At 43.4% G+C, this 26,128-nt stretch overlaps 1 protein-coding gene across 2 annotated transcripts in view; it reads right to left on the bottom strand.

Annotated features, from left to right (window-relative positions):
* Positions 1-26,128, bottom strand: part of DENND1B (DENN domain containing 1B) — a 1,337,878-nt gene that overhangs the window by 877,028 nt on the left and 434,722 nt on the right. For both annotated transcript variants that reach the window (XM_078644012.1, XM_078644002.1), the window contains exon 4: positions 22,513-22,562. In XM_078644012.1, the coding sequence (XP_078500138.1) occupies positions 22,513-22,562 (50 nt within the window). The remainder of the gene's footprint in view (positions 1-22,512; positions 22,563-26,128) is intronic.

The following is a 26,128-nucleotide window of genomic DNA, read 5'->3' as shown; positions in this document are numbered from 1 at the left end:
AGACGCGCAAGCTAATTGCACCGTTTCTCCCAGCAGGGAGACATGGGCGCCTGTGAGGTCGTATTAAAAACCTAATTAATCATAGGCCCACCGAACGATTGAAAACCTGATGGATGGTACCTAGTTGCATGTGTAGGAACCCGCGCACTTCTTGCCTGTGCTGCCCACACAATCGCTAGCTTTTCCTCTTAAAAGTACTCCAGGTGAACAAATTGAAAGAACCGCCGAGGCGGGAATTGAACCCTGGTCCTGGGCCAGACCTCTGCATCAGGGTCTGCCGCTCGAACCATTGAGCCATACTTCTCCGTCATGAACTGAACGCTTTATCACCGTTGTGCGGTAACTAGGGCTGTTCCACCTAGCAAGGACCCTCCGCCCCATGAAATTCGGCATCCAGAGGGTGACCGTGAAAAGGCCACACACATATCCAGTGATACTGCATGTCCTGCCCAACCCCGAACCTGCGCAACTCAGTGCCCCAAAATGAATTACATCCACCTAGGGGAAAACATACAAACGACACGTGAATAGCAGTTGGCCAGTGGGCACAGGTTCGTAAACAAAAGCATCCAGGACCCCAATAAGGGCACTGCGACCAATGATCCGGCCGCCTAAGTGAGGAGAGAACCTTCGCAAAAACCGCGGGCAGTGCCATCCAGTGGCCTAAATGCTGTGCTGCGCCCGTATACATGAACGATCAGTGGTGTAAGGGCTCTTCAGTAAACTTCCTTCACCACGATTCCTGAACATTCTCCTCACCCGGCGATGAGCCGGTCCTACATGCTGTCCGTGAATCGCCCCTAATCAAATTACGCACGGGCCTATTAGACTTCGGCCTGCTTCGCCAGGAACGGGAGGGGAACTTGCTTCGCAGCTCCACCCCTCCTCTTCCCAATGCCAGCAGGCCACGACAGTGCCGGGATCCCCGGGCCTGTAGCCCCAACCTCTCCTTAACGCGGGATGCCTGGCCCCACCTGTAGAAAGGCCCTACAGCGTTCAGGGCGGTCTGCCCTCCCTGAATCCCACTGTGCAAAGTAATGGGAAGCTGCAAGATAATTGGCTGCGGTGCCCCCCATATGGCCCGCAAACCCTCTAAACGAGCCTGCCTCCCCTCTCTTCCCGTAGACCAAGGGGTGCGATTGTGACAAGGAGGACCTGGCTGTGCTGGTGAAGGCAGACCCCAGTGACAAGGCCTCGTCGTGTCAACCGCCGGACCCCCCTCCCACTCAAGCATTCCAGGCTAATGTCTGTGGTGCCCCCTTGCGGCGACAAACACCGCTACCCGAGCCAGCCTCCCCGTTCTGACCCTAGACCAAAGGTGGGGGGGGGGGGGAGGGGGAACTGATGATGATGCTATGCTGGGTTAACAAAGCCATGCTGATAAGGCAGGCCCGTCCCGAGTCACAATGCCGCAATCTCGCCAGTGAAAAAGCTGGAGGTCCACTCCCGCCATGCCCCTTGTCCATCCCCCGGTTTCGGAACCCTCAGTCATCGATTCGACCTCGCGATGGCACGGGGTCCCGCTCGGGCATGGTCCACATGGTGCGACCCATGGGGTGCAGGGCAGCGGGTAAGAGACTGACCTCAGGGTCGGGGTGGCCCGGAGCACTATTGGCTCAGCAGCCCCAGCTCCCACAAAACCCACACTGGGCTGGGGACAGCCCAGCGGAGACCCGCCCAGCCCTGCTACAACCCCCAGAAGGGAGGGAGCGAGTGGAGGGGTGGTTGGGGCGATCAACCCTCTTACCAAAGAGGACGATTCGGCCCAGATGGGTCAAGCTCTTTCCCCGCGCTAAACTGCCGACCGGTACCTATCTCCCACCGACCCGAACCGAAATCGCTTACTGACTCGCCCGCACGATATTTGACGCCACGCCTCACCCCCCCCCTTGGTCAGCAACCATTGGGGCCCCGTGCAACCTGGTCATGCCCAGGGACGAGGCCGGGGGGAGGTGAGAAAGCAGCACATACCTGGCACCGTCGCACCGTCGGCCCATACGACGCACAAACGACGAACAGAGCAGCGCTGCGGGCGAATCAGGAACAGCGCAGAGCAGCCTAGGGAACAGACGCGGGAAAGAGAGGCCGAGCACAGTTGTTGGGCCTGCTATATACACCCAGGAACGCCCCCATCCCCAGGAGAGCCCTCCCTATTGGCCGTTGGCGAGGAGGGCGGCTCAGGTGGGTTGGCGCGCTGCAGGCTCAACTCGCCCGTCGTGTGGTACTAAGGCGCTGTCCCGCCCATGCTCCCCTTCGTGTCGAGCTGCCAGCGGCATAAATCGCAGTAGTATTAGCCGCTGCGAGTTGCTGAACTGCAGCTAAAATGTAGAGCCGCGTGATGAATGTAGCCAGGTCCTAAATTAGGGTCCAAGCCGGCAGTCGAGCAATTGCTCCGGATGACTGTCAAATATCAGAGCCTTTGCTTTCTAGATTATGCTGAATCCTACACAATACTGAGTCATAGATAGCGCAGATGCTTTACAATTTGTACTGCTGCTACTGTAAATTAAAGATCCTTTGCTTTCTAGATTTTGCTGCATCATATAAGGTGCTGATTTATAGATAGCACAGAAGCTTTATAAATTGCAATGCTGCATCTGTAGATAGTACAACTGTTTTGTAGCTAGGCCCCATGATTGCTTAGATACCACTGAAGTTTTATAAAGAGTTCTACTATTCTAGTACTGCTGCTTTGTATGGTACTAAGTCTGTTACAGATTATAACTGGAACTGCTATTATAGCTAGTAATCATGCTTTATATTTAGTACTAACTGCGTTATCTTGAGAACCCATTCTCTTACTTCAAAACTATTATTGGTGATATTATATACAGTACTGCTGCTATGATATATTATTCTGCTGCTTTAGAACTAGAGATGTTGATACTATAGAGTGAACTTCTGCTTTGTAAAAAGTGCTGCTGCTAATCAACATAGCACCGTTGCTGTATAACTAGTGCTGCTGCTTTATAGCCAGTACTTCTACTATTCTAGGTTTTAGTACTGCAATTCTAGATTGTATTACTGCACTATTATTGCTGAAATAAACTGGCAGCAATTCTCCTTCTACCAGTAATTCCGTGGCTAATATAGACAATACTTTTCCTGTTACTATAAACAGTACTCTTGCTTTATAAATAGTGCTGGTGCTTCACAGCCATTGTTTGGGTATCATAAATAATACTGCTTCTTTAAAATGTATGCGGAAACTTTACCCCTAGTACTGGTGCTTTAAACCTAGACAGATGCCAACATGGACTGTATCGCTGCTTTAGAAATATTTATGATATATTAGTAATTTTGGTGTTTTAGCTAGGGTTGATGTTATTATAGATAGTACTGCTGCCATTATAGTATATATTGCTGTTAATACCTGGTGTTGCTACTACTATAGATTTTACTGCTGCTTTATAACAAGTGCTGCTGCTGCTATTATATATGTATGAGATAAGGTATTCCCTGCCATTCATTATAAGGATATTACAAACCACAAAGCAGCTCCATGACCATCTAGAGGAACACGGCTGAGGGCTGAGTGTCTTTATAAGGTTAAGAAACTATGAGGTGACTTACAATATCTTTATCATGTACAGCACGAGGTACTTTATTCCCTATAATTCAAGGTCACACCATTACCTTACCCATAAACCACTTAAATATTTGTTGTGCAGCTCTTTCATATGAAAGAGAGAGCATGTTTCCAAATATTAAGAATACAAATAGACTCTCTAGTGCAATATGAAAGATCACAAAAAACTGTTAGATAACTGTTGCAAAGACATATCGGATTCAGTTTAATAATAGCCATTTTTTAAAATAAGGACAGTAGCTCAGAATTTGTAGAAACATGCAGACAGATTCTAACTTTTCTTTAATTACATAAGGAGTGGAAAAATAAACATGCTTCCATAAATATCTCCTTTCTGCTGGCGGTTGGACAGTTACAAAAACAGAGCAGAAGAAAAAAGCAATATTTCCTTTTCTTTCTTTAAACAGCTTCTTTAACCCCTTGCATGCAGCCGCGATTCTGCGCCTGTGCGGCAAAATCGCAAGTGGGCGGGTTCATGACTGCCCCCAGCCGTCATCAGCACACGAGCGCCGTAGTGCATGACGGCTGGGGGCCGTCATCAGCATGCAAGGGGTTAATTATGCTCTGGGACCTGACCAGTCTCTGCCCTCGGTTGCTGGATCTGGCATCAGGCATTGTGACATCAGAACTCAACTGTAATAAGTCATGGCCGTTGAGTTCCGGCCTTATTTCTTCGTATTAGACAACTGTGTGTGTCAGAAGTTGCCCATTATAAAGAAATTAGAGACAGGTATTTATACAGGGAATGTATATTCCTGTGTACTATAAACAGCTTTATAATAACTGCTGCTGATACTGTAGCTAGTACAGCTACTTTGTAACCAGTGCTGGTGCTTTATAACCAGTACGGCTACTTTGTAATTAGGGCTGGTGATATTATAGCAAGTACTGCTACTTTGTAACCAGTGCTGGTGCGCTATAACTAGTACTGCTACTTTGTAACCAGTGCTGGCACGCTTTAGCTAGTAATTCTGCTAATCTGATAGCACTGCTGCTTTTGCAGCTATTAAAGGGCATAATATAGCTTGCTCTTACGCTACTGTAGCCAGTACTGCATTATAGAAAAGGCTGCTGTTACCAGGGTCCCTAATAATTAATGCTGATGCTTTATATCTAGAACTTTTTATAGATATCCCTGTTGAGCTAAAGCGAGAGCAGAGTGCCTCAGTGTGGTTGTTTTTTTTGCATATACTGATACTTTTAGAAATAGCGGTGTTGCTTTTGCTGTTTTTTTTAATCCACATGTTGATTTTGATCTGAGTAAGTTTACGTTTTCATCATAAAGTTACTGCAGCTATATAACAAGCACTGGTGCTAAATAGCCAGCACCATTTCTGAACAGTTTCCTCTACTGGTGTATACACAGTGCTGTTACTTTATACACAATATTCTATCCTATACAGTGATTCTGATTCACAGACAGCACAAATGCAGTGTAATGAGTACTGTACATTTTGTTGATAGCACTGTCACTTTATTAAGAGTACCTGGTACAGTAGTCATGGGACTTTCTTTTCCCATATTATTGCTCCTTTCCGCATATCCAGAGCTTCACAGAAGGTATTTCGGTTTCATAGAGAGATGGACTATTTTAATGCAAAAAGAAGAATTGATGGACAGAATGCTGCACAATGGCAAACGTTCACACCTAAATCCATAGCTTTTCCTTCCAATGCCATTCCAGTTCCGACCCAGCCATATGCAAATCCGTCTTAACTCCAGTGTTTGCCCCAAGTTGGCAGGGTATGGTCAGACAAGGGTCCCTTGCTCACTTTCTCACTGGATTCAAGTTAGCATGGCTGATGAGGGGTGTTACACCAAAACCAGTCCTAGGATACTTGTTTCCCGTCCGGGGAAGACCTTGCTTGGCAGTTCTGGCTTGACTGTTCCGACGAGGAACAGGGTCAAGATTGATTTGCATTGGCGCACCGCATCAACGGCACTGGGGTGGAAAGATAAGATAACTATGGTTACTCCACTCTGGGAGTCAGTACACCTCTTAGCAAAACAACCTAGCTATGATAAATGGGACCTCATTGGTCTCTCTAAGGTTGGTGACTTATGGGCAGAAGGGAGGATTATACCCTTTAGAGACATTCCGCCTCCCTCCAAGAAGGTAGGCTCTTGGATGATTATTTCAGAGGAAAAACAATATCACTAACATATAGGAAAATACTAAACAATTCACCTGACACTCTGGGGAAATACATGCTAAATGGGTGGATGACCTCAGAGACATGAGTGGCGAGGAGTGGCAAGAAGCACTGGCGTCTCCTCTGGAGGTGGAGATACGCTCCCGATTTAGATTAATACAATTAAAAATCTTACATAGAACATACCCCACAAGCACTACACTAGTTAAAATGGGCATCACCCGCTCGCCACTGTGCCCCAGGATGTGTGGTCAGGTGGGAACTTTTATACATCAATGGTGGGACTGCCCAACAATTCGGAAATACTGGGACAACATGATATCAAGGATGCTAACACTGTGCGGGAAGGAAGTAGCAGCGGCGTAGGAAGGGGGGTGCGATGGGTGTGGGCCACCCAGGGTGTTATCACAGAGGGGGTGACAAAATGGCAAAAATAAGTTTTTAAAATAAAAAATTACACTTGCAACTGTATCTAATTTTTCCTACTTTCTTTAGTAATTTCAATGTGGTGTGAGGTGACAAGAAATGTTCCACACCGGATACCACCTGACTTTGCTATGCCCCTGGGAAGTAGTGGCATTGCTCCGATGGTCTCTCAAACATCTGGGAGAAAACTGACCTTATGGCTAGAGAAAGAACCTGGGTCGCCCTACGTTTTATGGTTGCAAAACCCAACATCACGAGGAAATGTAAGGAGGTGGGGGGCCTAGTTATTGAGACGTGGAGGCTGATATGGATTGGTGTATGCAAGCTGAAAGGGTGGTCTACGAAGGGAGAGGTTGTCTGCAAAAGTGGTCAAAGTTCTGGGGGGGATGGAACAAAAGCAGGGGGATTATCTGCATGCCGGTTGATGGAGTTTCCCCGCATTGGGGAGCAGTAGGGGTAGAGAGCACAAAATATGCAATCAACAAAGGTGGTAATACTAAAAACTGATGTTTGTCTTGCAATATGTAAGAATCGAAACTGTGAACATGTAAGGAGTTAAATGTCTATTGTATTTGCTTTGCGATCAATTTTCAATAAAAAGACATTCAAAAAAAGATGATTAGCATATGGCTGGGTCTGAACTGGGGTGGCGAAGTGAGCTAAAGAAGGATGATGGATTCAACCCAGATCTGTGACTGGGGGTGATTGTCTGAAAGGTTTCATCGCTGAGTCCATCATCTCCTTGTGTGGACTATTTTAATGAGCAATATTTCATATCTTTCATATCTGTAGGTATTATGTTGGGTCATCAAAACACCCTCATTCTTTCTGGACCGTGAAACTACTTACAAGATATTTGCTTTATTTTATCAAATTCTGCTCCATCCAGAACTGAAATGCTTCTTTATTGATACCACTACACATTTCTAGACAGATATGGAGTGTGAGCACTTTACAGATGTTGTTGTAGTCTTCTACCCAGCACATCAGTTTTACTCATAGCCAATAAGGATTACCAAAATCAGAGGTGATCGAAGCAGGGTCTTTTGTGGAGGTTTTTTGGTTGAGTGATTCAGACATTTTAAAACATTGGTGTCTACGGTTAGAATAGTTTCGTACAATGCAAATACGCCAGAGCACATCTGATAGCTGGGTCTGGTGGCTTAGTGGACTAATGCATCCACTGTAGGGGCCTGTGTTTGATCTCATGGTGACAGGTTCAAATCCCGGAGGGTCCACTTAGACTTTTATCCTTCTGAAGTCAATAAAACGAGTACCATTAAGTTGGGTTAAACATCAGCTATTCAGTGCCAAAAAAACCTTGAGTGAACATGCGCTTTATAAATACACGTTTTGCTATAGTAAAAGTAGTACTGGTGTATCTGGGACAACATTAATTAAGCCCTTGAAAAACACACAGTTGTAAACACCTATACGGGGAGGGGGTTTAGAGTGGCATGCCCTTTCGACATCTTGGAATGGATCCCTTCATCATCTAGATCTTTGCCATCCATCCCTGCCATTCTTACTTAGTCACCGCAGTCCCAAAAACACTTCTAGTCCTCTGTTGACTGTGAAGTGCATGCGATATAACTTTTCCCTCACCAGCAGGGCTATCATGGAAAACACTCCATGGTAGGGGTTTTAGAGTGCAGAGGTCTGGGCCAAACAGGCTGGGTGGAGTATGAAGGCAAGGGGTAAGACAGCAGCTAGTTTTTTAATAGGTGACTTTTCCAAAATTATTGATGGGAACAAGAGGCACCACATTGGAACTGAATGGTTACAACTAATTAGTTAAGGAATTTTCAGGTTTTACCTTACAAAGTTTCCTTTCCTTGGTAAAAAAGTAGAGTATGGTGTTACTTTGAAAATCAAAGATAGTCATGGGATACTATCTGCTTGTGACAAAGATTTTGGCATTGTTGAATTGAATTGAAAAAGGATTTGTACAGCGCAACTTAGCCCGTAGGCGTCAAGGCGCTAACGATGGTACAGGCTGTGGGAAAAATGGGAGGAAATTACAGATAGGACTCCCTGAAGAGCCAGGTTTTCAGGGCTTTTCGAAAAACAGAGTAAGCTGGCTGACCTTAAATGTCTGCTGGAAGAGCATTCCAGATCTTGGGGGCAAGGGAGTGGAAAGATCTCCCGCCCCATCTAGTAGCTCTGTAGATTCTGGGGTTCGCAAGAAGATTTTTATTGGCAGATTGAAGGGCCCTGGCGGGGATATAGGGCGTTAGTAAAGATTTAAGGTCTTCTGATCCACTGGTGTGCAGGGCATGGTGAGTAAGACATAAAGCCTTAAACTCTATCCTGGCCTGCACAGGGAGCCAGTGAAGGTCCCTCCTGATGGAAGTTGCTGATGAGAGTCTGGGGGCATCAGCGACAAACCGGACAGCTGCATTTTGTATCAATTGCAGGTGTTGTACCTGACGTTTATTGATACCCAAATACAGTGCGTTGCAGTAGTCTAACCTGGAGGAGATTAGTGCTACCGCAACAGTTTTCCGGGCTTCTGGGGAAAGAGAGTGCACCAGCTTCCTCAGGGTTCTGAGAGCTCCACAACAAGTGGAGATAGTCCTGCTGACCTGTTTGTCAAAGGAGAGTTTATTGTCAAAGATGACACCCAGATTTTGAGCGGACTGGGAGGGCTCAGGACAGACCCCAAGAGCGGGAGGCCACCAATCATTTGACCATATTTCTTCCTTGCCTCCAAAGATCAACACCTCAGTTTTTTCCCCATTCAATTTGAGGAAATTCCTCACCATCCAGCCGGCTACTGCCTCCATGCAGCTTCTGAAATTCTGGGCTGTGATTTCGGCTGAATGGGAGATGGAGACCATGATCTGGGTATCGTCGGCATAGGATACAGCTTCGAGCCCATAAGATCTTACGAGTCTGGCGAGCGGTGTTACATAAATGCTAAAAAGTGTGTGGCTCAGGGAAGACCCCTGAGGAACCCCACACTGAACCGGTTTTGCTGGTGAGAGAAAGTCGCCCAGCTTGACCCTTTGTACACGGTCATCCAGAAAGGATTTCAATAGGCTGAGCGCCGGACCGTTCACTCCTATCTCCATGAGGCGATTGACTAAGATGGAGGGAGATAGGGTGTCAAAAGAGGCTGTAAGGTCGAGCAGGACCAGAAGGGTAGTCTGGCCACTGTCGACCTTAGCACGGATGTTATTAGTGACAACTGTGAGAGCGGACTCGGTGCTATGCACTCTGCGGAAGCCGTGTTGAGAGCGATCAAGAAGGCTGGCGTTCTCCAGAAAGGCACTCAAATGGATGTTAAGATGGGCCTCTAGCATTTTGGCGGGGGCAGGAAGCAGTGAAATGGGCCGAACGTTTTTTAAGATACCAGGGTCCAGTGAGGCTTTTTTGAGGAGGGGCTTAAATATGGCCATTTTCCAGGATGTGGGAAAGACACCTTCCAGAATTGAGAGATTGATAACTTCAAGAAAGGCGGGGAGAAGGACAATTCTGCATTCCTTAAGAGTCTTTAAAGGGCAGGGATCCAGAGGAGAGCCCGGCTTCAGCTTATCTAGGTACAGATTGAGTTGTTCTAGTGTAAGCTGAGGGAAGTTGTTAAGAGTGCCATGCGATGATGCAGGGGGAACTATATCCACAGACGGAGGAACAGAAGTAGTCAGAAGTTCTAGGTCCTGATTAAGAGCTTCAAGACTGGAATAGATATCAGCTATCTTTGCATGAAAAAAAAGTGGAAATCTGGTCGGAAAGCTCTTGAGATGGCACAATGGGGTCTGGGGATTGCAGGGCTGACAGGGAGTCCACGGTTTTAAACAACTCCCTGGTGGAGCTAAGGGAGGTGGTCAGCTTAGAGAAGTGTTGTTTCTTTTCCGCAAGCACAGCGGATTTGTCTTCTTTAAGAAGGGTCTTTTGCTTTTGCTTTTCATCTGGATTTAAATGAGTTCTCCAAGCTCTTCCCTGCCTTCTGCATCCCTACCTAAGGGTGTCAGAAAACCAGGGCGCCGAGGGACGTTTTCTGGCAGAGTAGTGTGGCTTGACAGGGGCCAGTATATCTACTGCCTTCAGGATAGAGTGGTGCAGGTCAAGCGCAGCACTATGAGTGCTCCTTGCAGATGGTGGGCAATGGTTGGATAGCAGGGGAGCTAAAGTGTCACAATTTATCCCCTTAAAGTTTCTTTTAAAACCCCACTTACTGGTGGCTGCCGAGGCTGGGATGGAATTAGATTATGTGAAATCCAAGGGAATGGCCATATGGTCTGACCAGGAGAGAGGGAGGGGGGTCCCTGTCCGTACCCTGGGGTCGTTGGTGAAGACCCTGTCCAGGGTGTGTCCGGCTATATGAGTACCGCCGGCACAGGCCGCACGAGGCAAGTAGGTCCAACAGGAGGGCAGTATCAGTGGAATTGTCCTTCTCAAGGTGAAAATTAAAATCCCCCAAGATGGTAAAGTTGGGTCTGTCTAAATAGGGCTCTAGAACCTTTATAAGGTTCTGACAAAATTCTGACCTAGGACCAGGAGGCCTATAGATCAAGATTCCGGCGAAGGTGATAGAGGGGGAGGGATTCAAGGCGAAGAAAAGAGCCTGATAGGGATCAGTGGGTGATGATAAATGTTCAGTTTTGCATCTGACTGCAGTTCTATGTAAAATCCCAATCCCACCCCCCCTTCAACTTTCTCTGTCCAATCTGGTAAGGGAGTAGCCCTCCGGAATGGCGTTCAAAAGGTCTGGTCCGGAATGATCGGTAGCCCAGGCCTCCGTAATGAATACAGAGAGAGGCTTTCTCTCGGAGACAAAATCCCTAAAGGCAATATTGTTCTTAATCAAAGATCTGACATTGATCAAGAACCCATTCTCTATGGTCGTTCGGGAGGGGATGTTATTAGTTGGCTTAGGAGAAACAAATAAGGCTTGGGTCTGTACACTATCTGGCCTAGACCACTCTAACTAAGACAACAAAGAAACAGTTGACCAGGTAGGTTATTTTTACAACAAAGTCTGGTACCACTTACCAAATTAATCTAAGTGGACACACTTGTGGTTTAGTATTTTTACTTATTTTTTCGTTTTTAGCAGTACATTTCATGAATGGCTGAAGAAGGGTACAATCAAATAGCAACGAAATTCACATAAAGTATATGCTTATTAGACATAAACTGTACAATCACCGTGAGTGAAACATATTTACAAATATACAATTAATACAAACACAACAGTAAAAAACGAGAAATGCCTATCCTCATTAAATGTTCAAGGCACCAGTCCTAGTATCTAACCTACAAGCCAGCAGGAAGCCTTTTAGATGTAATTATTAACCTGCTAGCTTGCCTATACTGGAATGCACCAATTTCTAGGGTCAAAAAATCAGGTTAAATTAATCTTAAATAGAGCTCCTGATATGCCCTTCGTGTAAATTCTTCCAGTATCGTGCCAACGCGTTTCGAACCCACACGATATTCTGGGGTTCTCCTCAGGACCTGGACTGGAAACTTGTCCTGTACTGAACTGTGGCGTGTTTGACACTGTATTCCTTCTTGTCAGGGAAACTGCGATTCTGTAGGCGGGATTTTCAGTGTTCACCCTTGTTTAATGTCTCCTCGCAGAGGTCGCTCGCGTATAACTCAGCGATATCTCTCCAGCGCCTGCCGGTCGGATATTCATTCGCCGCCTCTGTCTCACGAACTGCTTACAATTTGGCGTCTGACATCAGTTTGTGGCGCCAGATTGTAAGCAGTTCGTGAGACAGAGGCGGCGAATGAATATCCGACCGGCAGGCGCTGGAGAGATATCGCTGAGTTATACGCGAGCGACCTCTGCGAGGAGACATTAAACAAGGGTGAACACTGAAAATCCCGCCTACAGAATCGCAGTTTCCCTGACAAGAAGGAATACAGTGTCAAACACGCCACAGTTCAGTACAGGACAAGTTTCCAGTCCAGGTCCTGAGGAGAACCCCAGAATATCGTGTGGGTTCGAAACGCGTTGGCACGATACTGGAAGAATTTACACGAAGGGCATATCAGGAGCTCTATTTAAGATTAATTTAACCTGATTTTTTGACCCTAGAAATTGGTGCATTCCAGTATAGGCAAGCTAGCAGGTTAATAATTACATCTAAAAGGCTTCCTGCTGGCTTGTAGGTTAGATACTAGGACTGGTGCCTTGAACATTTAATGAGGATAGGCATTTCTCGTTTTTTACTGTTGTGTTTGTATTAACTGTATATTTGTAAATATGTTTCACTCACGGTGATTGTACAGTTTATGTCTAATAAGCATATACTTTATGTGAATTTCGTTGCTATTTGATTGTACCCTTCTTCAGCCATTCATGAAATGTACTGCTAAAAACGAAAAAATAAGTAAAAATACTAAACCACAAGTGTGTCCACTTAGATTAATTTGGTAAGTGGTACCAGACTTTGTTGTAAAAATAACCTACCTGGTCAATTAGTTGGCTTAGAGCATTTATTGCGTGCGGCCGGAATGTCAGAGCACTGACAGACGGCGGCTTCTAGGGTGCGCTCAGGGGGATAAATATGATGGCAAGGCAAGGACGGGGGTTTGGCCAAAGTCAGTGTCTGTAGGGGGTAAAGAAAATTACCTGTGCGTTGGAGGGGGAATCGGGCAGCCTGACCAGCCGCCAGCGCTTCCTTGGCGCTGACGGGCGCAGACGGGCAGGACTCTAGCATGACTCCGGCGAGAGTCCGGCGCGTCCGCAGATCGCGTCCGCTACGTGGAGGGAGGCGGTCCCCTTTTATACTAGAGCGCGGCAGAGCGCTTAAACACCCCCAATATGGCCGCTGTGAAAACTTCGGCTCCTCGGGACCGATCTCTCAGCGTCTATACTCAGCTGAGAGTGGCCCGGGTAGCGGAAGGAAGAGAAAGGATATCTGGCAGGGTAAAGCGCTTAGTCAATCAAGCTGGAATGCCAAACACGAAAATAAAATGCAGACGCTTTTTAAATCAAGCACAATGCAGGAGGTAAAGTTAAAACATTCACTGTAAAGTCTGTAGGGGAGGACCTCCGGCTTCCGCCTCAGGAGGGTGAAAATCGCACTGCTAAGTCTGATGCCGGGAACAGGGAAGCCCCTTTTATACTCAGCTAGAGCGCGGCAGAGCGCTTCAACACCCCCAATATGGCCGCTGTGAAAACTTCGGCTCCTCGTTAAAGGAAAGGAAAGAACATCCAGGTCTAAAAACATTGAAAGTTCTCTTTCAAGTGTCCGTTTCAGTTCAGATTTTTTTAATCTGTCAAAGAACACTAACCACTTACAAATATTACATTGTTGTGCTCATTTAAAAAGTTGTAAGAAGGGAATTTGCCATGTGCTGGTAGAATTTGAATATTTAAAAGAAGTGCTTACATAATTAAAATACAAGATTAACCATTTTAACCATCATTGTGTTAATTTCCAAATGGTATTCAACTACTGATTAGACTACTAGAGGCTGTGTGTCGGCAATAGTGATTATTTAGTAGAGTTTCTGAATAGGAGATAATATTTAGAAGCAAACAGAGTTCCTCACGCAAGCAAATTCATAAAGAGGTAAATGGCTGAGCCATATGTTGGGTTGACTTGAAGTGTTAAAGCGCATGTCAAGATATAAAAAAATAGGATCTGAACCATGCATCACATGTTGCGTAAAAATATTCCTTAAAACTAAAATATTTATATGTTTCTTCAACATATGTATTTCATCAGCTTAGAACACTAAAATATTATTTTCTGCTAAAACAACAAAGGTTATAGTGATGTTATAGTTACGTTTTAAGCCACACAAAACGTAACATTTAAAAAACAACAAAAAAACACTGAAATTCACCAGTTCTAATTTAGTGCGCTAACTATAACTTATGCCCCTGCTAGCCACTGCTTTTAACCTCAAGTATTACATCACTTATGACAAGTTGATAAATAACATCATTGACTACATCACTGGTGCCATTTCAAATGACATCTCAAATGACAACACTGACTGCATGAACCAAAAAGTGACAGTTTCTATATAGCTTTTGGAAAACAAAGTATTTAGCAAACTACACCTAGTCTTAATTTTTTATCCCCTCTCTATTTGTAATGTGCATACAATTTTGCAGTATGCAAGACATGAAGCATATCATAGCAATCACCCATATCTAGCTGTTATTGAGCTATTTTTTGTGGTGTTCAGGTGTGTTATGAACATAATGGATCTCTAGATACTAATACAATCAACAATTTATTAAACTTTGAATACCATCCAAAATAGTGTTTTGTTATTATTTATCTTAATGTGAACTGGCTGTTAAATATGTTATTTGGCATGGAATTTTAAGTCAGTAGCTTCACGTCTATCTATTAGCCAATGATAATGCATGTACAATCAAGCCCTATAGACAACCTTACAAGGTTTGCAAAAGTACTCTACACACATTGCTGAAATATGTAGAATGGCATAAAAACCATTTGAACAATGCTTACAAATAAACTGTGATTTCAACAGCTTGTAAGTGAATCGCACATTCATTACACATTCTTCAACAATGTATACTGTCTCAGACTTTTCAATAAACTTCTCAAAATCAATATCAGCACTTTATACATTTCCAAATGATATAGAAATGCTCAAATGCACCGCTTGACAACTCAGCATGTGCACAGAAATCCCAGGTGAAGAATGTTTATTTTGCTAGCATGAGTTTGATTTAAGCTGCAATCTACATGAAACAGGTCTGCAACACATATTATTCTCCATTGTTTAAAGTAAGCACAGTTTGACTTAAAACTTAACTTGCACCTAAAGTGTGCACTATATAACGTTAACCATGCTAAATAAGACTTCTCCGAAATACTACACTATTTATTAGTATGAACACACATATACATAGTCAATCTATGGTATATTTCTTTAGGTCCTTCAGTACATAGTTTGATTTTTAAAGTGAACTACCATTTCATAGACTAATTTGCATAACAGTGGTTTGGATGATTTTGTCAGTCATATCATCAATGATGTCATTTAACATGTCATGAGTGACATACTATGTGAACTCAGAAGCAATGCATCGTGGGGGCATACATTACAGTTAGTTCGCTAAATAAATATAAATGGTGAATTAAAAAAAAATCTTTATAAATGTTCAATTCCTTTTCTGTGGCATCACAACCTCATTATACCGTAACATTAACCTTTGCTTGTAACGGCCGTTTTCCATCCCACATACTTGTTGTTTTTTTGGTTTTGTGGACACAGCCTAAAAAACGGACTCAGGGAGTAAGAAGCAATAGCATGAGGAGACACAGGAGGAAACAAGGGGTCCACATATGTCCATTGTGTGGCAGTCATTCTGTATCAGAGATTGAGATAAAAAGGTGCTGGCCAAGACTGCGCCTTGCAACTTATGCAAGAAAACCTTCAGCCCCAGTACAGAAAATCCCGCTCCAGCACCTCAGGGATGCAGAGGCATCAGAAAGCATGGCATTCACAGTTTAATGCTGCCAAAAGATGCCGGTACGAGGACAAGAGGGCCTCCTTGTCATCTGCACCTTAGTAAGATGCAACACTTCCTCAAGCCATTGTACCGTAAGCTGTTCTCCAAAGTGAGAAGAATACTCAGGTCCCTGTTTTGCCACTGTGCCTTCACTTTTTACCATGAAGTTATTAGTCTAAGTGAGCCAAGTAATCAAGCTATAAAAAATCAAGTTCTTATGAGTCAAAATTGCAGAAAAAGTAATGTACCCAAAATGGAATTCATTTTTTTTAGATTGATTTGCCCCAAAAAAAGAAAAAGTGGAAATCTTTAAAAAATAAAAATTGAAAAAAGGTTTTTGGGAGAACCGCCTTTACTGGTTTAAAATGTTTTAAAAAATTGTTTGTCATGCCTGTTTTATTGGAAAACAATATATTACAGTCCGCTGTAAAGATCTATATCAGACAATAAAGACTTGCTGTAGTGTTCCATGTCTGAGCCAGAGACAAGGGCCTATAGTAAGGGATGCGATTTTGAATGGTTGTTATAATCCACTATGGCAGGCTGTAAGGCTATTAGAACCTTTGTCCACATAAAGACTAATATATGCTTCACCAGTGAGAAGCATGGCGTTAGGCACTTCAATGTGCATGGCCTTTGGCCAGCCCTGCATCTAGCCCCCACAGGAGGCCAAACTCCCATCGCACATGCCCTTTGGCCATGCATGGCCTAGGCTTGGCCACGAGGCCTGCCCTGCAGCCAAACTATGTGCCAACCACCCACCTCACTCCCCCCCGAATGAGCAGCCAACCCCCTGCAGATACCCACTTCAAGATTTTTCCAATTTTTATTTTGCTGTAACACACTTAACCCCTTGAAGGCAGCCAACACTCGACTATGCATGTCCTCAGCCGTGCACACCATGGGATCGGATACAGAGCCTGAGTCCTGTAATGGCAGCTGCAACCTTTCTGTTGAAGTCAGCCAATCAGATCCCTCGGAACTGAAATGGTGGATAGGAAAAAAACATACCCTCAGACAATCAGATCGCTCATTTTTTAATTTTGAATTTACTGTACCACAGGACTCCCACAGGAGCAACTGTCTAGATATACCTACTTTTTTTTTTTGTTTAACTCTTTGAAGCCCATGCCCGGCATGTCTTTAAACACAAATTTATTTAAACCGACTGAACAAATTTATACCAAATCATGAAAAGCAGGCTTTTTGAGCAAAGTTCTAACTTTCTGCCACATTTGGTGTAATTCTGTTCAGGTATTTTTTGTGTATCACTTTCTAAAATTTCCTAAAGGACTTAACATGCAAAAAAATAATATTTTTGTCCACCCCCTTTGTTTCTTGACCCGAACTTGATGATCACCCTCAAACTTTTTTGGGAAAGAGCTGACAAAACAAAATAGGGAAACATGCACCCTGTGTGGGTGACTTGAAAGATATGCTAAGTCAAAGGTTATGTCCATTATCACGTGACTGGTGATATAAAATTGGTCACAGGTGTACCATGCTGAATTAATTAAAGTCCACAAACCCTATAATATGCCGTCACAATGACTGGATTATGTTATCGCTTATGACATCAACTATGTATGTACTTTAACATTCAGTGCAATGATGGTGGGGTGAGACACATTAGCTCAGTAAAATAACTTGTGAATTTCATTTTTTTTTAGTTTTTAAATATTCGTTTTTATTACAGTTCAACTACTATAATGTAACTTCAACCTTTGTTTTTTTTTAGTAAATTTTAGGGCTTTTTTTTTACATCAGCTAAGAATGTATTACCATACCCAACTATAACATCACTTTAACCTTTATTTATTCATTTATAAAGTTTTATATAGCACAAACAACATCCCGAGGGATATCAGAGCGCTTTACAATAGGATGGAAGGAAGGACATGAATGCAATATCGACATCAGGTAAGAATAGGAAACAAGAATGATCGCATAATTACAGGACAATTGAGTCAAGGAGAAGAGTACATAGACCAGGTATATAGCAGTCTACGAAGTGGGGCATGCGGTAGAGGAGAGCAGTGTCAAATGATAGAACGGTTGTAGGATCAATCGCTTCGAGCAGGTGAACCTAGTTCAATTAGAGTAAGAATGTATTCATAACCACTTGGATGCTATGGCATGTCAGCGATTTATGCTAGATTTCCATTGAAATGCATGGGCACTCCATGACGAGCTGACCTTGTCATTAGCATCCAAATTAAGATACTTTTGGCTTCCAGTTTGAAAGCAGTCGTTGAGGAGATTATGCATATTTCCGGTGGAAGAGTTCCATATCTTTTGGGGCAGTGCCGGAGAAGGCTTGGTGACAAGTTCTCTTTTTGCTCAGGATGAGAGGTTTCAAGAGGAAAGTGTTCATGCTTCTTGAGGCTCTACTGCCTTAGGGTAATTCAAGCTTTTGCGTTAGGTACCTTGGAGTTTTGAAATGAAGGGCTTTGTGCGCCAGAACGGCAATTTTTAACTGAATTCAAGCTTCGCAAGGCAACCATTTAAGAGATTTTAGGCCTGGGGATATGTGCTCATTTCGTTTGGTGCCTGTAACCAGTCTAGCTGCAGCATTCAGTGATGCCCTTAATGGAGCCAGGGTGTATTTGGGAAGGCCACACAGCGTAGCGCTGCCGTAGTTTAGCCTCGGCAAAACAAGCGCTTGGACCACCTGCTTAAAATCAGATTGTGGAAGGCATGGTTTGATGTTTCTAAGTGTCCTCATCAAGTGGTTAGCTCTTGCGCTTTTGAAAGAGGTCAAGGGGTGCTGCGGAGGCGGAGGATGGCAGTAGAGCCTTCTTAGAGGCGAGGTCAATGGTGATAAGTCTTGATTTCTCGGTGCCTCCAGAGACAGGTGGTTTGGACCTACAACTGATTGCTGTTTGACCAATTTGAAGAGTCTCTTGGGGCAGTTAGCAGCTTGATCAAGTTGGTGTCTGAAGTAGTCTTCCTTAGCTCTCTTGATTTGTTTGTTGTAGAGGCTCCTAGCATCTCTAAGGAGTTTTATTTGGTCCGAGGAGGGTTTGGATCTACAGGAACATTCAACTGCTCTAAGGTTGCGGCATTCAGTGTTTAAATTGACATTGTACCAAGGTTTGGATCGTTTTGTTGATGCATTTTTTTGTTTGAATGGTGCAATGTCATCCATGATGTGGGAGATGGTCGAGTTGTAGGAGTCGGTGAGCGGCTGAACCTCAACCATGTCATCTTGGGAGGAGAGGGCAGATTTACAGCGGGCAGCTAGTTCATCTGAGTTTTTGATCTGAGGTCCCTTTTCCAGATCTTTTATTTTGTCAGTTGAGCCTTCCTCATCGACACCTCGCTGTTAATATAAAAGAGGATGCAGTGGTGATTGGTCCAAAGACAAGGGGTAATGGTATCCAATGTGATGGTCTGCCCTTTCGAGATAATGAGGTCTAGAGTTTCTCCTTTATTATAAGTTGGTTGGTCACAGTGCTGAACCAGTTCTTGATCAATGATCTCAGGCAAGATAATGCGTGATTTGAAAACCTTAGGTTTTTTCTCTGAATTTCTTGTTTTCAATCATATTCAGCTGACATCTACCCTGCCCTCTTACCCTTTTTTAAAAACTATTTCAGGGCACCGGTACAGACTCCTCAAGTCCTGTAATGGTGGCCACAACATTTTCTTTTCAGTTTCTACCAGCCCACGAGATCATTCACTACCAGAACCACAGTACCAAAATGGTTGAATGGTGACAAGGCTACTTCAACCAATCAGAAGGGCTTTTTTAAAATAATGTATGGTAAAGTGAGACTCCAGAGAGACCAATCATCCAGACATACCTAACTTTTTGTTCCCTTCAAGTCCAATCTGAGCCCTTCTTTAATACTAATTTCTCAAAAACAGCTGAACAGATGGATACAAAATCACAAACAATATGGTCTGCGCAAAGTTCTAACTTTCTGACAAATTTGATGAACTTACTTTCTTTTTTTCCTATATCAGAGAGCAAAGTTTCCTACGGGAAATCAACATTTTGGGAACCCTTTCCCTTTTCTCTGGCCTCCCGCCAGACGGATCAAGAAACATTTATGTAAAGGAATCAAGGTGGATTAACTTTTTTGGGGAATGTTTTGTGAAGATACATCCATATTATTAGGGGAAAAAAAGGCTTGTCCTAAATGTAACTCCAGAGAGAGAGAAAGAGAGTTAAAGAGAGTGTGTATGAGAGAGAAAGTTAGAGAGTGTGAGAGAGTGTATGAGAGAGAGTTTGTGTGAGTGTGTGAGAGAATTAGAGAATGTGTAAGTGAGAGAGTTACTGTGTAAGTGAGAGTTAGTGTGTGTGTGTGAGAGAGATTTAGAGAAAGTGTGTGTGTGTGTCTGCGTGTCTGTGAGTGAGTGTGTGTATGAGAGTGAGTGAGTTTTCCCCCCTCAGCAATTGAGAGAGTGAGCATAAAGCACTTCAGAAAAATATGTTGTGGCCCCTATTGGAGCAAGTGAACATAAGGGAATATGTCCTGATAAAAGAAAAAACATTACGGCGAGCTAAGGTGGCAGAAAAAGCACCCTGTGACTAAGTAAGCGGGGGCATCAAAGGATCTACCCAAGAAGTCAACATTTTTAAAGTGACAATTCTACTGCAGGGTTTGTGGATCTCTAGCCTGGATTCACAAACCAGCAGAAAGTCTCCAAAGTATGCAAACCATGCCACGGGGTCCTCAAACCTCTCTGTACCAAACATACATGTCAATTTTAGCCACACTACCGATGACAGTAATTAAACAAAAAAAAAACCTTTTTAGAAAATCCTCAAGACCTGGCCATGATGGTAGCTGAAGTCAGAAAAAATGTCCTCTTTTGCCAAATCAAACACATCAATTACAGACACCTCACATATCCATACTGCATCACCAGAGCATAAACGTTCCAAAATTAAGAAATTTAGATAATTTGTTTATTTCAGAATAAAATACAATGTTAAAAAAGAAATTAAAATTTTTTTATCTACAAAATACCTAAAAATGTCATAGGCAAATAAGCAGGCAATCACAATTCATAAAATAAAAACCAATGAAATTTGTAACAAACAAATAATCAAATACACAATAATTGTACACAGAAAACGGGAGAGAAAAGAAGACATACAAAGATGTTCATAACATTGTATATGGCCACCCATGACTATTGAATTATCTGCCAAGTTAGAATGCTTTATATAATTTCATAAACTTGCAGATACCCTAGTAACAAGTTTCTATACATTAAAAGCCTTGACGCGTTTCACTGGGTTGTAGTTTGATTAAAAAAAAAACACCTTCAGGATAATGTATGACTCCCGGAATAAAATTTTAATTTCTTTCCAGGTTATGTTCCTGGCAATGCAAGTCTTTAGAGCATTCTCAATCTACTCTAAGGATGTAGAAAACATCGGCCGAGAAGTCTCTGGTCCAATGTCCCGACGGCAAAATTAAAATCTGAATATTTAAGGTACACCCAAAGTGCTCTAGGAGTATATGGCCGAATAACTCTGGTCCAAACTCCCCACAGATAGATTAAAATCTGTCTCAAAACAGGAGCAGATACCCAGTATCAAATATTGATCGAAATTATATACAATGTGGGCATCAATATCGATTCCTTAAATAAACATAGACTGTAGACTGCTATTCATCCATGTTCCACAGGCCAAGGCGGTCCCCACGTTTCAGACACCAAACCCCTTCTCGTGTTTGAGATAAATTGATAGAGGTTCCTAGATCTTCTATCCCTCAATACATGGGCCGCGACCGCATCACCATGTAACTGACCCAAAAAAATGTTGCAAGGTTATATCAATGGCCAGTGAAGGTACCAGGATACAAGGAAAGAGAAAGTTTTTGCCATGCAAAATAAAGTGGAATGCTTTTCTTCTATTTTTTTTCTTTTTGCAAACATGCAATAGACAGAAAAACTGCCAAAAACTAAATAATAAAGAAGTTGCCCTGCGGCCCCGGCAACACAGTCCTGGCACTGAAGTGCACTCCTTTTTTGACAGCTTTGCCCATACAATCCGGCAAAAATGCCCTCACTCACAGGGCAAGACCGCCAATGGATGAAGTGGGCTGACCCATGGCTCAGAGCTGAATGCTGCAGTGGGTGGAAGCAAATTGAGAATGACATTTGAACACACCAACGGCTGGAGAAGACAATCAGTTCCCTGTGTATTTATGTGCTTAATTTTGATGTTTGAAAACATGAACCAAACGTGAACGCTCGTTCTAGGCCAAGCTTACAAAAAAGCCTTGTTTACGTGTTTGACTCCACAGGTGATGTGGAAGCAGAGACGTTTAAAGGCGTGGGCAAAGAGGACAATTGCCTAGGGCCCCCATCTTTCAAGGGCCCCACAGGGAAAAAGATCTTTATCTGACCTCTGTATATTTCCTCATCTCAAACACTCTCCCTACCTCTAACTCTCACTCTTCCTCTGTGTCACTATAAGGATTTTTGTAACCTCCCTCCTCCAGTCCCCCACCCTATTAAGATTTATTTCAGCCGTTTTTGTATGACCCCATTACTGAAAGTCAAATTCAATATTGTTTGGCATCAAAAGTTGTACTGAAATTAAAAGTTGTTTCGAACGCCCCCGCCCCCCCCCCAACCCCCCCGGAAATATAGCCTACCCGGGGCCCCAAGAAACCTTAAGATAGGAGGACATGCTTACAGCTGCTCTGCATTCTAAAATTAAAGTTCCCTATAACAGATTTCGATCGTGCAATAGTATAATGTTTTAAATGTACTACTGTTCATTAATGCGTGACGAAGCGACCCTCAAAGAAACTGACAAAGTCATAACGAAATATGGCAAGCGGGTGAAGGCACAGTTGTTAGTTTACATTTACATAAAAGCAAACACTGTTAGCACGCAGCGGTTCACTACGCCATACCTCTCAATGGCAAACGGGAAGCAGAACTTTGGCACACTCTGCAGCACTTCCTGTAAAAGAAAAGAAAAAAAGACACCGTGAGGTATTAGAACGCCTTTGCTGCAAACCACAGGCGGCACTGCGCCAGAAGAATTGAGGATTCTACATATTCACACACTCCTGAATACGAAAACAATTTTTGACTGAAATAATTGATTATTAAAAGGGTATTATGCAGGCGCTCGGCAGCAGATGCAAAGCCAATGGTGGGGGAGCCCCGGCCTTGAGGGCTCTAACACCCTTCACATCTCCGCCGGGGCTGCCTCCAACAAGGCCAGATGGATTCTGCGAGAAGCCCCGCGCCATATGGGCAAGGCTCGGCGGCGGCTGCTTGTACCCGCAAACTAGCCACGGGGCCTTCTCGGAGTGTCTGGCTCGCAAACGATGTTTTAATTTAGGGGGAAAAAAGTATGCAGGCAGGGGAGACGGAGCCGAGGGTATGAGGAGAATGAATCACTGGGCGATGGAAGGCCTCTTCGATTCATAGTTACAAAAAAAAAGTTCATATTAAATCAAATGTATATATAATTAAGGCTTTTTTTGTGGCACCCCGGAATTCACACTTCAAGCACAACAAATAAATAACTTTCAATTAAAAGTGGTGGAAAAGCCCTCTGTGCTGCTCGAAACGAAACGGTGTAGCGCTGTCTTTTTGGAAAAGAGTAACAAAGAAAGGTAGCTCCTTCCCACAAACAGCATGTTAAGTTGAAATGAGTCATTTCAAGAAAAACACATCCCCATTTTCTTGTCAAATACCTATTCTAGCTCTGACTCAGCGCAGCACTATGAATACTACATCGGGATTCAAAATAAAGTAATTTGCCGCAATTAAGTACTGAACATTAGGAGGGCAGATATTGGGGGTTTAAAAAGCCGAATGGTTTTGTTAATAATTCAAACTGATTTTAGTTGTTGTCTGCATAGACAAGAAAAATATTTCTATAGTTATAGGGCTGTGAGGTGACCGTGAAAGTGAACCAGCTACCACTATTTCTACCACCGGTAATGACAAAAGATACAGATTTTTTACAGAACACATGGCAAAGTGAATGATCTATCGGTGATACCAACAGGTTTTGAATATGATCAAACTCAATATGACAGCATGGACTATCAGGCCTGACGTTTGTGATATGCAAGTTCTATGTAGATCTCTGCAGCACGTTCAACCCACTGAGGTACCGGAACATTTACGAAAGTTAAAGGTGCTCCACTCATGCAAAACTATTACCAGGATGAGGGGTGCTCCACGTTATGGGGTATTTCACCGCAATCTGAGAAGATCTAATCCATGAAAGGTTTTCAGGATGCTTGGGGAACAGTTCGGATTGAAATTGGATTAATTCGAAAAAGGGTAAAATGGTGAAATAATGACTGGATCTGGCATCCACATAACGCAGTGCGTCTGGGAGTGGAGTGCCGAGTAGGCTCTCCCCACATGTTTGTATTCATTTGGTGCATTCAGGGCATAGCACAGCCCAGTCCGCACGCAACAAGTAAAGTTTGTGAAACAACGGATGAGAAAAAATTGCGAAAAATATGGTGTGCATACCACCTCGTACAAGGTTTTCAGGATAACCACAGAATATGCAAATGATTCCCTTATATTTCATAAAATGTATCTCAGGTGGTTTCCTGAAATTCAGACATGGCTTTGGCTCCCATGGACCAGCGTTGGACACGCCTGGCACACAGTGACCTCATTACTGTTGTGGCCTGCCAATCACAGGCCATAGTGTGCAGTACACTTTAGGGCAATTTGGAGAAGCAACAACTTTTTTTGAAGATATAATACAATATTTTCATTCGGGAGTTTTGTATAGTGAGCTGTGGAAATGCAATCTCTTCTAGGCAACCTGTTTGATTGTCTTATGTTAAGGGTTCACTAGGTATACAAAGTTACACAGAATATGTAATATAAGGGCAAACAATTTCATCGCACAGCAACTAGCTTACTGTTTTATGAAGTGAAGACTTAGCTTCCCTCGCACCTGGAAACAAATGAAAAGTACCCAAGATTGAGGAGGAAGGAAGGGAGAAGCCTGGGATACTCTTCAGATAGTGCATTTGAGGCACACTTGCACCAGTTTAGAGGAACAAATGATGTGGTAGAACAACAACTTCTTGTTCTGTCAAAAAAGTAGACATCAGTGCTAACAATGATAATACTGAATGCTTTATATAGCACTGCTTTAATTTGTTTTCAGTAATTGTGAATTTGGAATATGTGCCATTATATGGTCATTGTATTGAATAGGAATAATTTGTTTAATAGGTAATATATGTTTGAAATTGCCTCATATTTATAAACAGTTTAATAATAATAATAATAATAATACCAGCATTTGTAAAGCGCGCAACTACCGCAGGCGAGGTGTCCCGGAGCTGGGGGCCGTTGGGAAGATTAAGCGAGCTATTGCCCATAGTCACAAGGTGCTGGGCTAACCTGCCACCAGTGCTGGGAATCGAACCGTGAGCCCCCATGTTCCTGGAGTCAGCCGCCCTGGCCGCTGCACCACTCCTCTTCCCATTCCTTTAATGAATGTTCACTGATTTTCTACTCTCTTATTGAATATTTGTATCGATTTTTTTTGACAATGTTATTGAATATTTGTATTGATGAATTCTTTGGGATGTAGTGTCTCTGATGAGCCACTAATGTATGGTAAATATAGCACTTGTCTCCACAGATTTTACCATTTTGTAACTCTGTGAAAAAACTGTTGTTATTTCTTAACTCCAGTGGTTCACACACCATCACCACGCTTGGAAGGATGAAAATGTAAGTTTACACACAGATCACTAATCATATATTCATTAGCTCAAGTATTAATTTCACAAAAACAAGATTAAAAATCTGTTGCACTGTTGTTCGTTAGATATTAAAAAGAAGGATATAACTTTGAGCTAAGGTTATTTCAGAATGAGAGCTGCAGGTTTTCAAACTTAAAACATAAGTAAAGACTTCAGGCATTAGTGTGCTGGACTGGCTTTGAACCCCAGAAATGTCTGTACGAGCACAACATTTCCCAGATTCAAAAGTGACCAATAAGATACTTCCCAACTGTTATCTAGTACTGAATAGAGAACAAGGATCTCAGAGACGACATAGTGGCTACCCAGAATCCTTGAGGTGTGATTCTTGCTTGTTTGTGCCCCAAGTGCCACCACCTTTATCCTTCTTCTGCCTCCGACATGCCATACGTCTATGTGCGCCGAGCTGAGGGTAGCACTCAAAGATATCAAAGTCCTGCCATGCACTGTCATGCTGGACCCGTGGAGGTTGCAAGGAAGAGGGTCATTTAGACAAACACCACAGGCCTTGCCCGAGCCAATCAATGGAATGCATCGCTCTACGAAAACATTTTGGAAGGACATGAAAACATAATGCTATGCCACAGGATCAAAACTAAACCTCACTGATGAGACCAAACCAGGACGAAACCAGTTTGGGGCTGATTGTGGTCTCTTCTGGAGGGTATTTGTCTAGCAGATTGGGATAGACTGTTCCCAAAAGGGGCAGTATTTTATTATGCATAAAGTAGGCATTTATCTAGAGTGGCACAATGGGCACACA

This window comes from Lissotriton helveticus, chromosome 1_1 (assembly GCF_964261635.1).
Source record: "Lissotriton helveticus chromosome 1_1, aLisHel1.1, whole genome shotgun sequence".
NCBI classification, from domain to species: Eukaryota; Metazoa; Chordata; class Amphibia; order Caudata; family Salamandridae; genus Lissotriton; species Lissotriton helveticus.
Note: the sequence above shows the minus strand (reverse complement) of the source record. Positions and strands in the feature narration are given on the sequence as shown.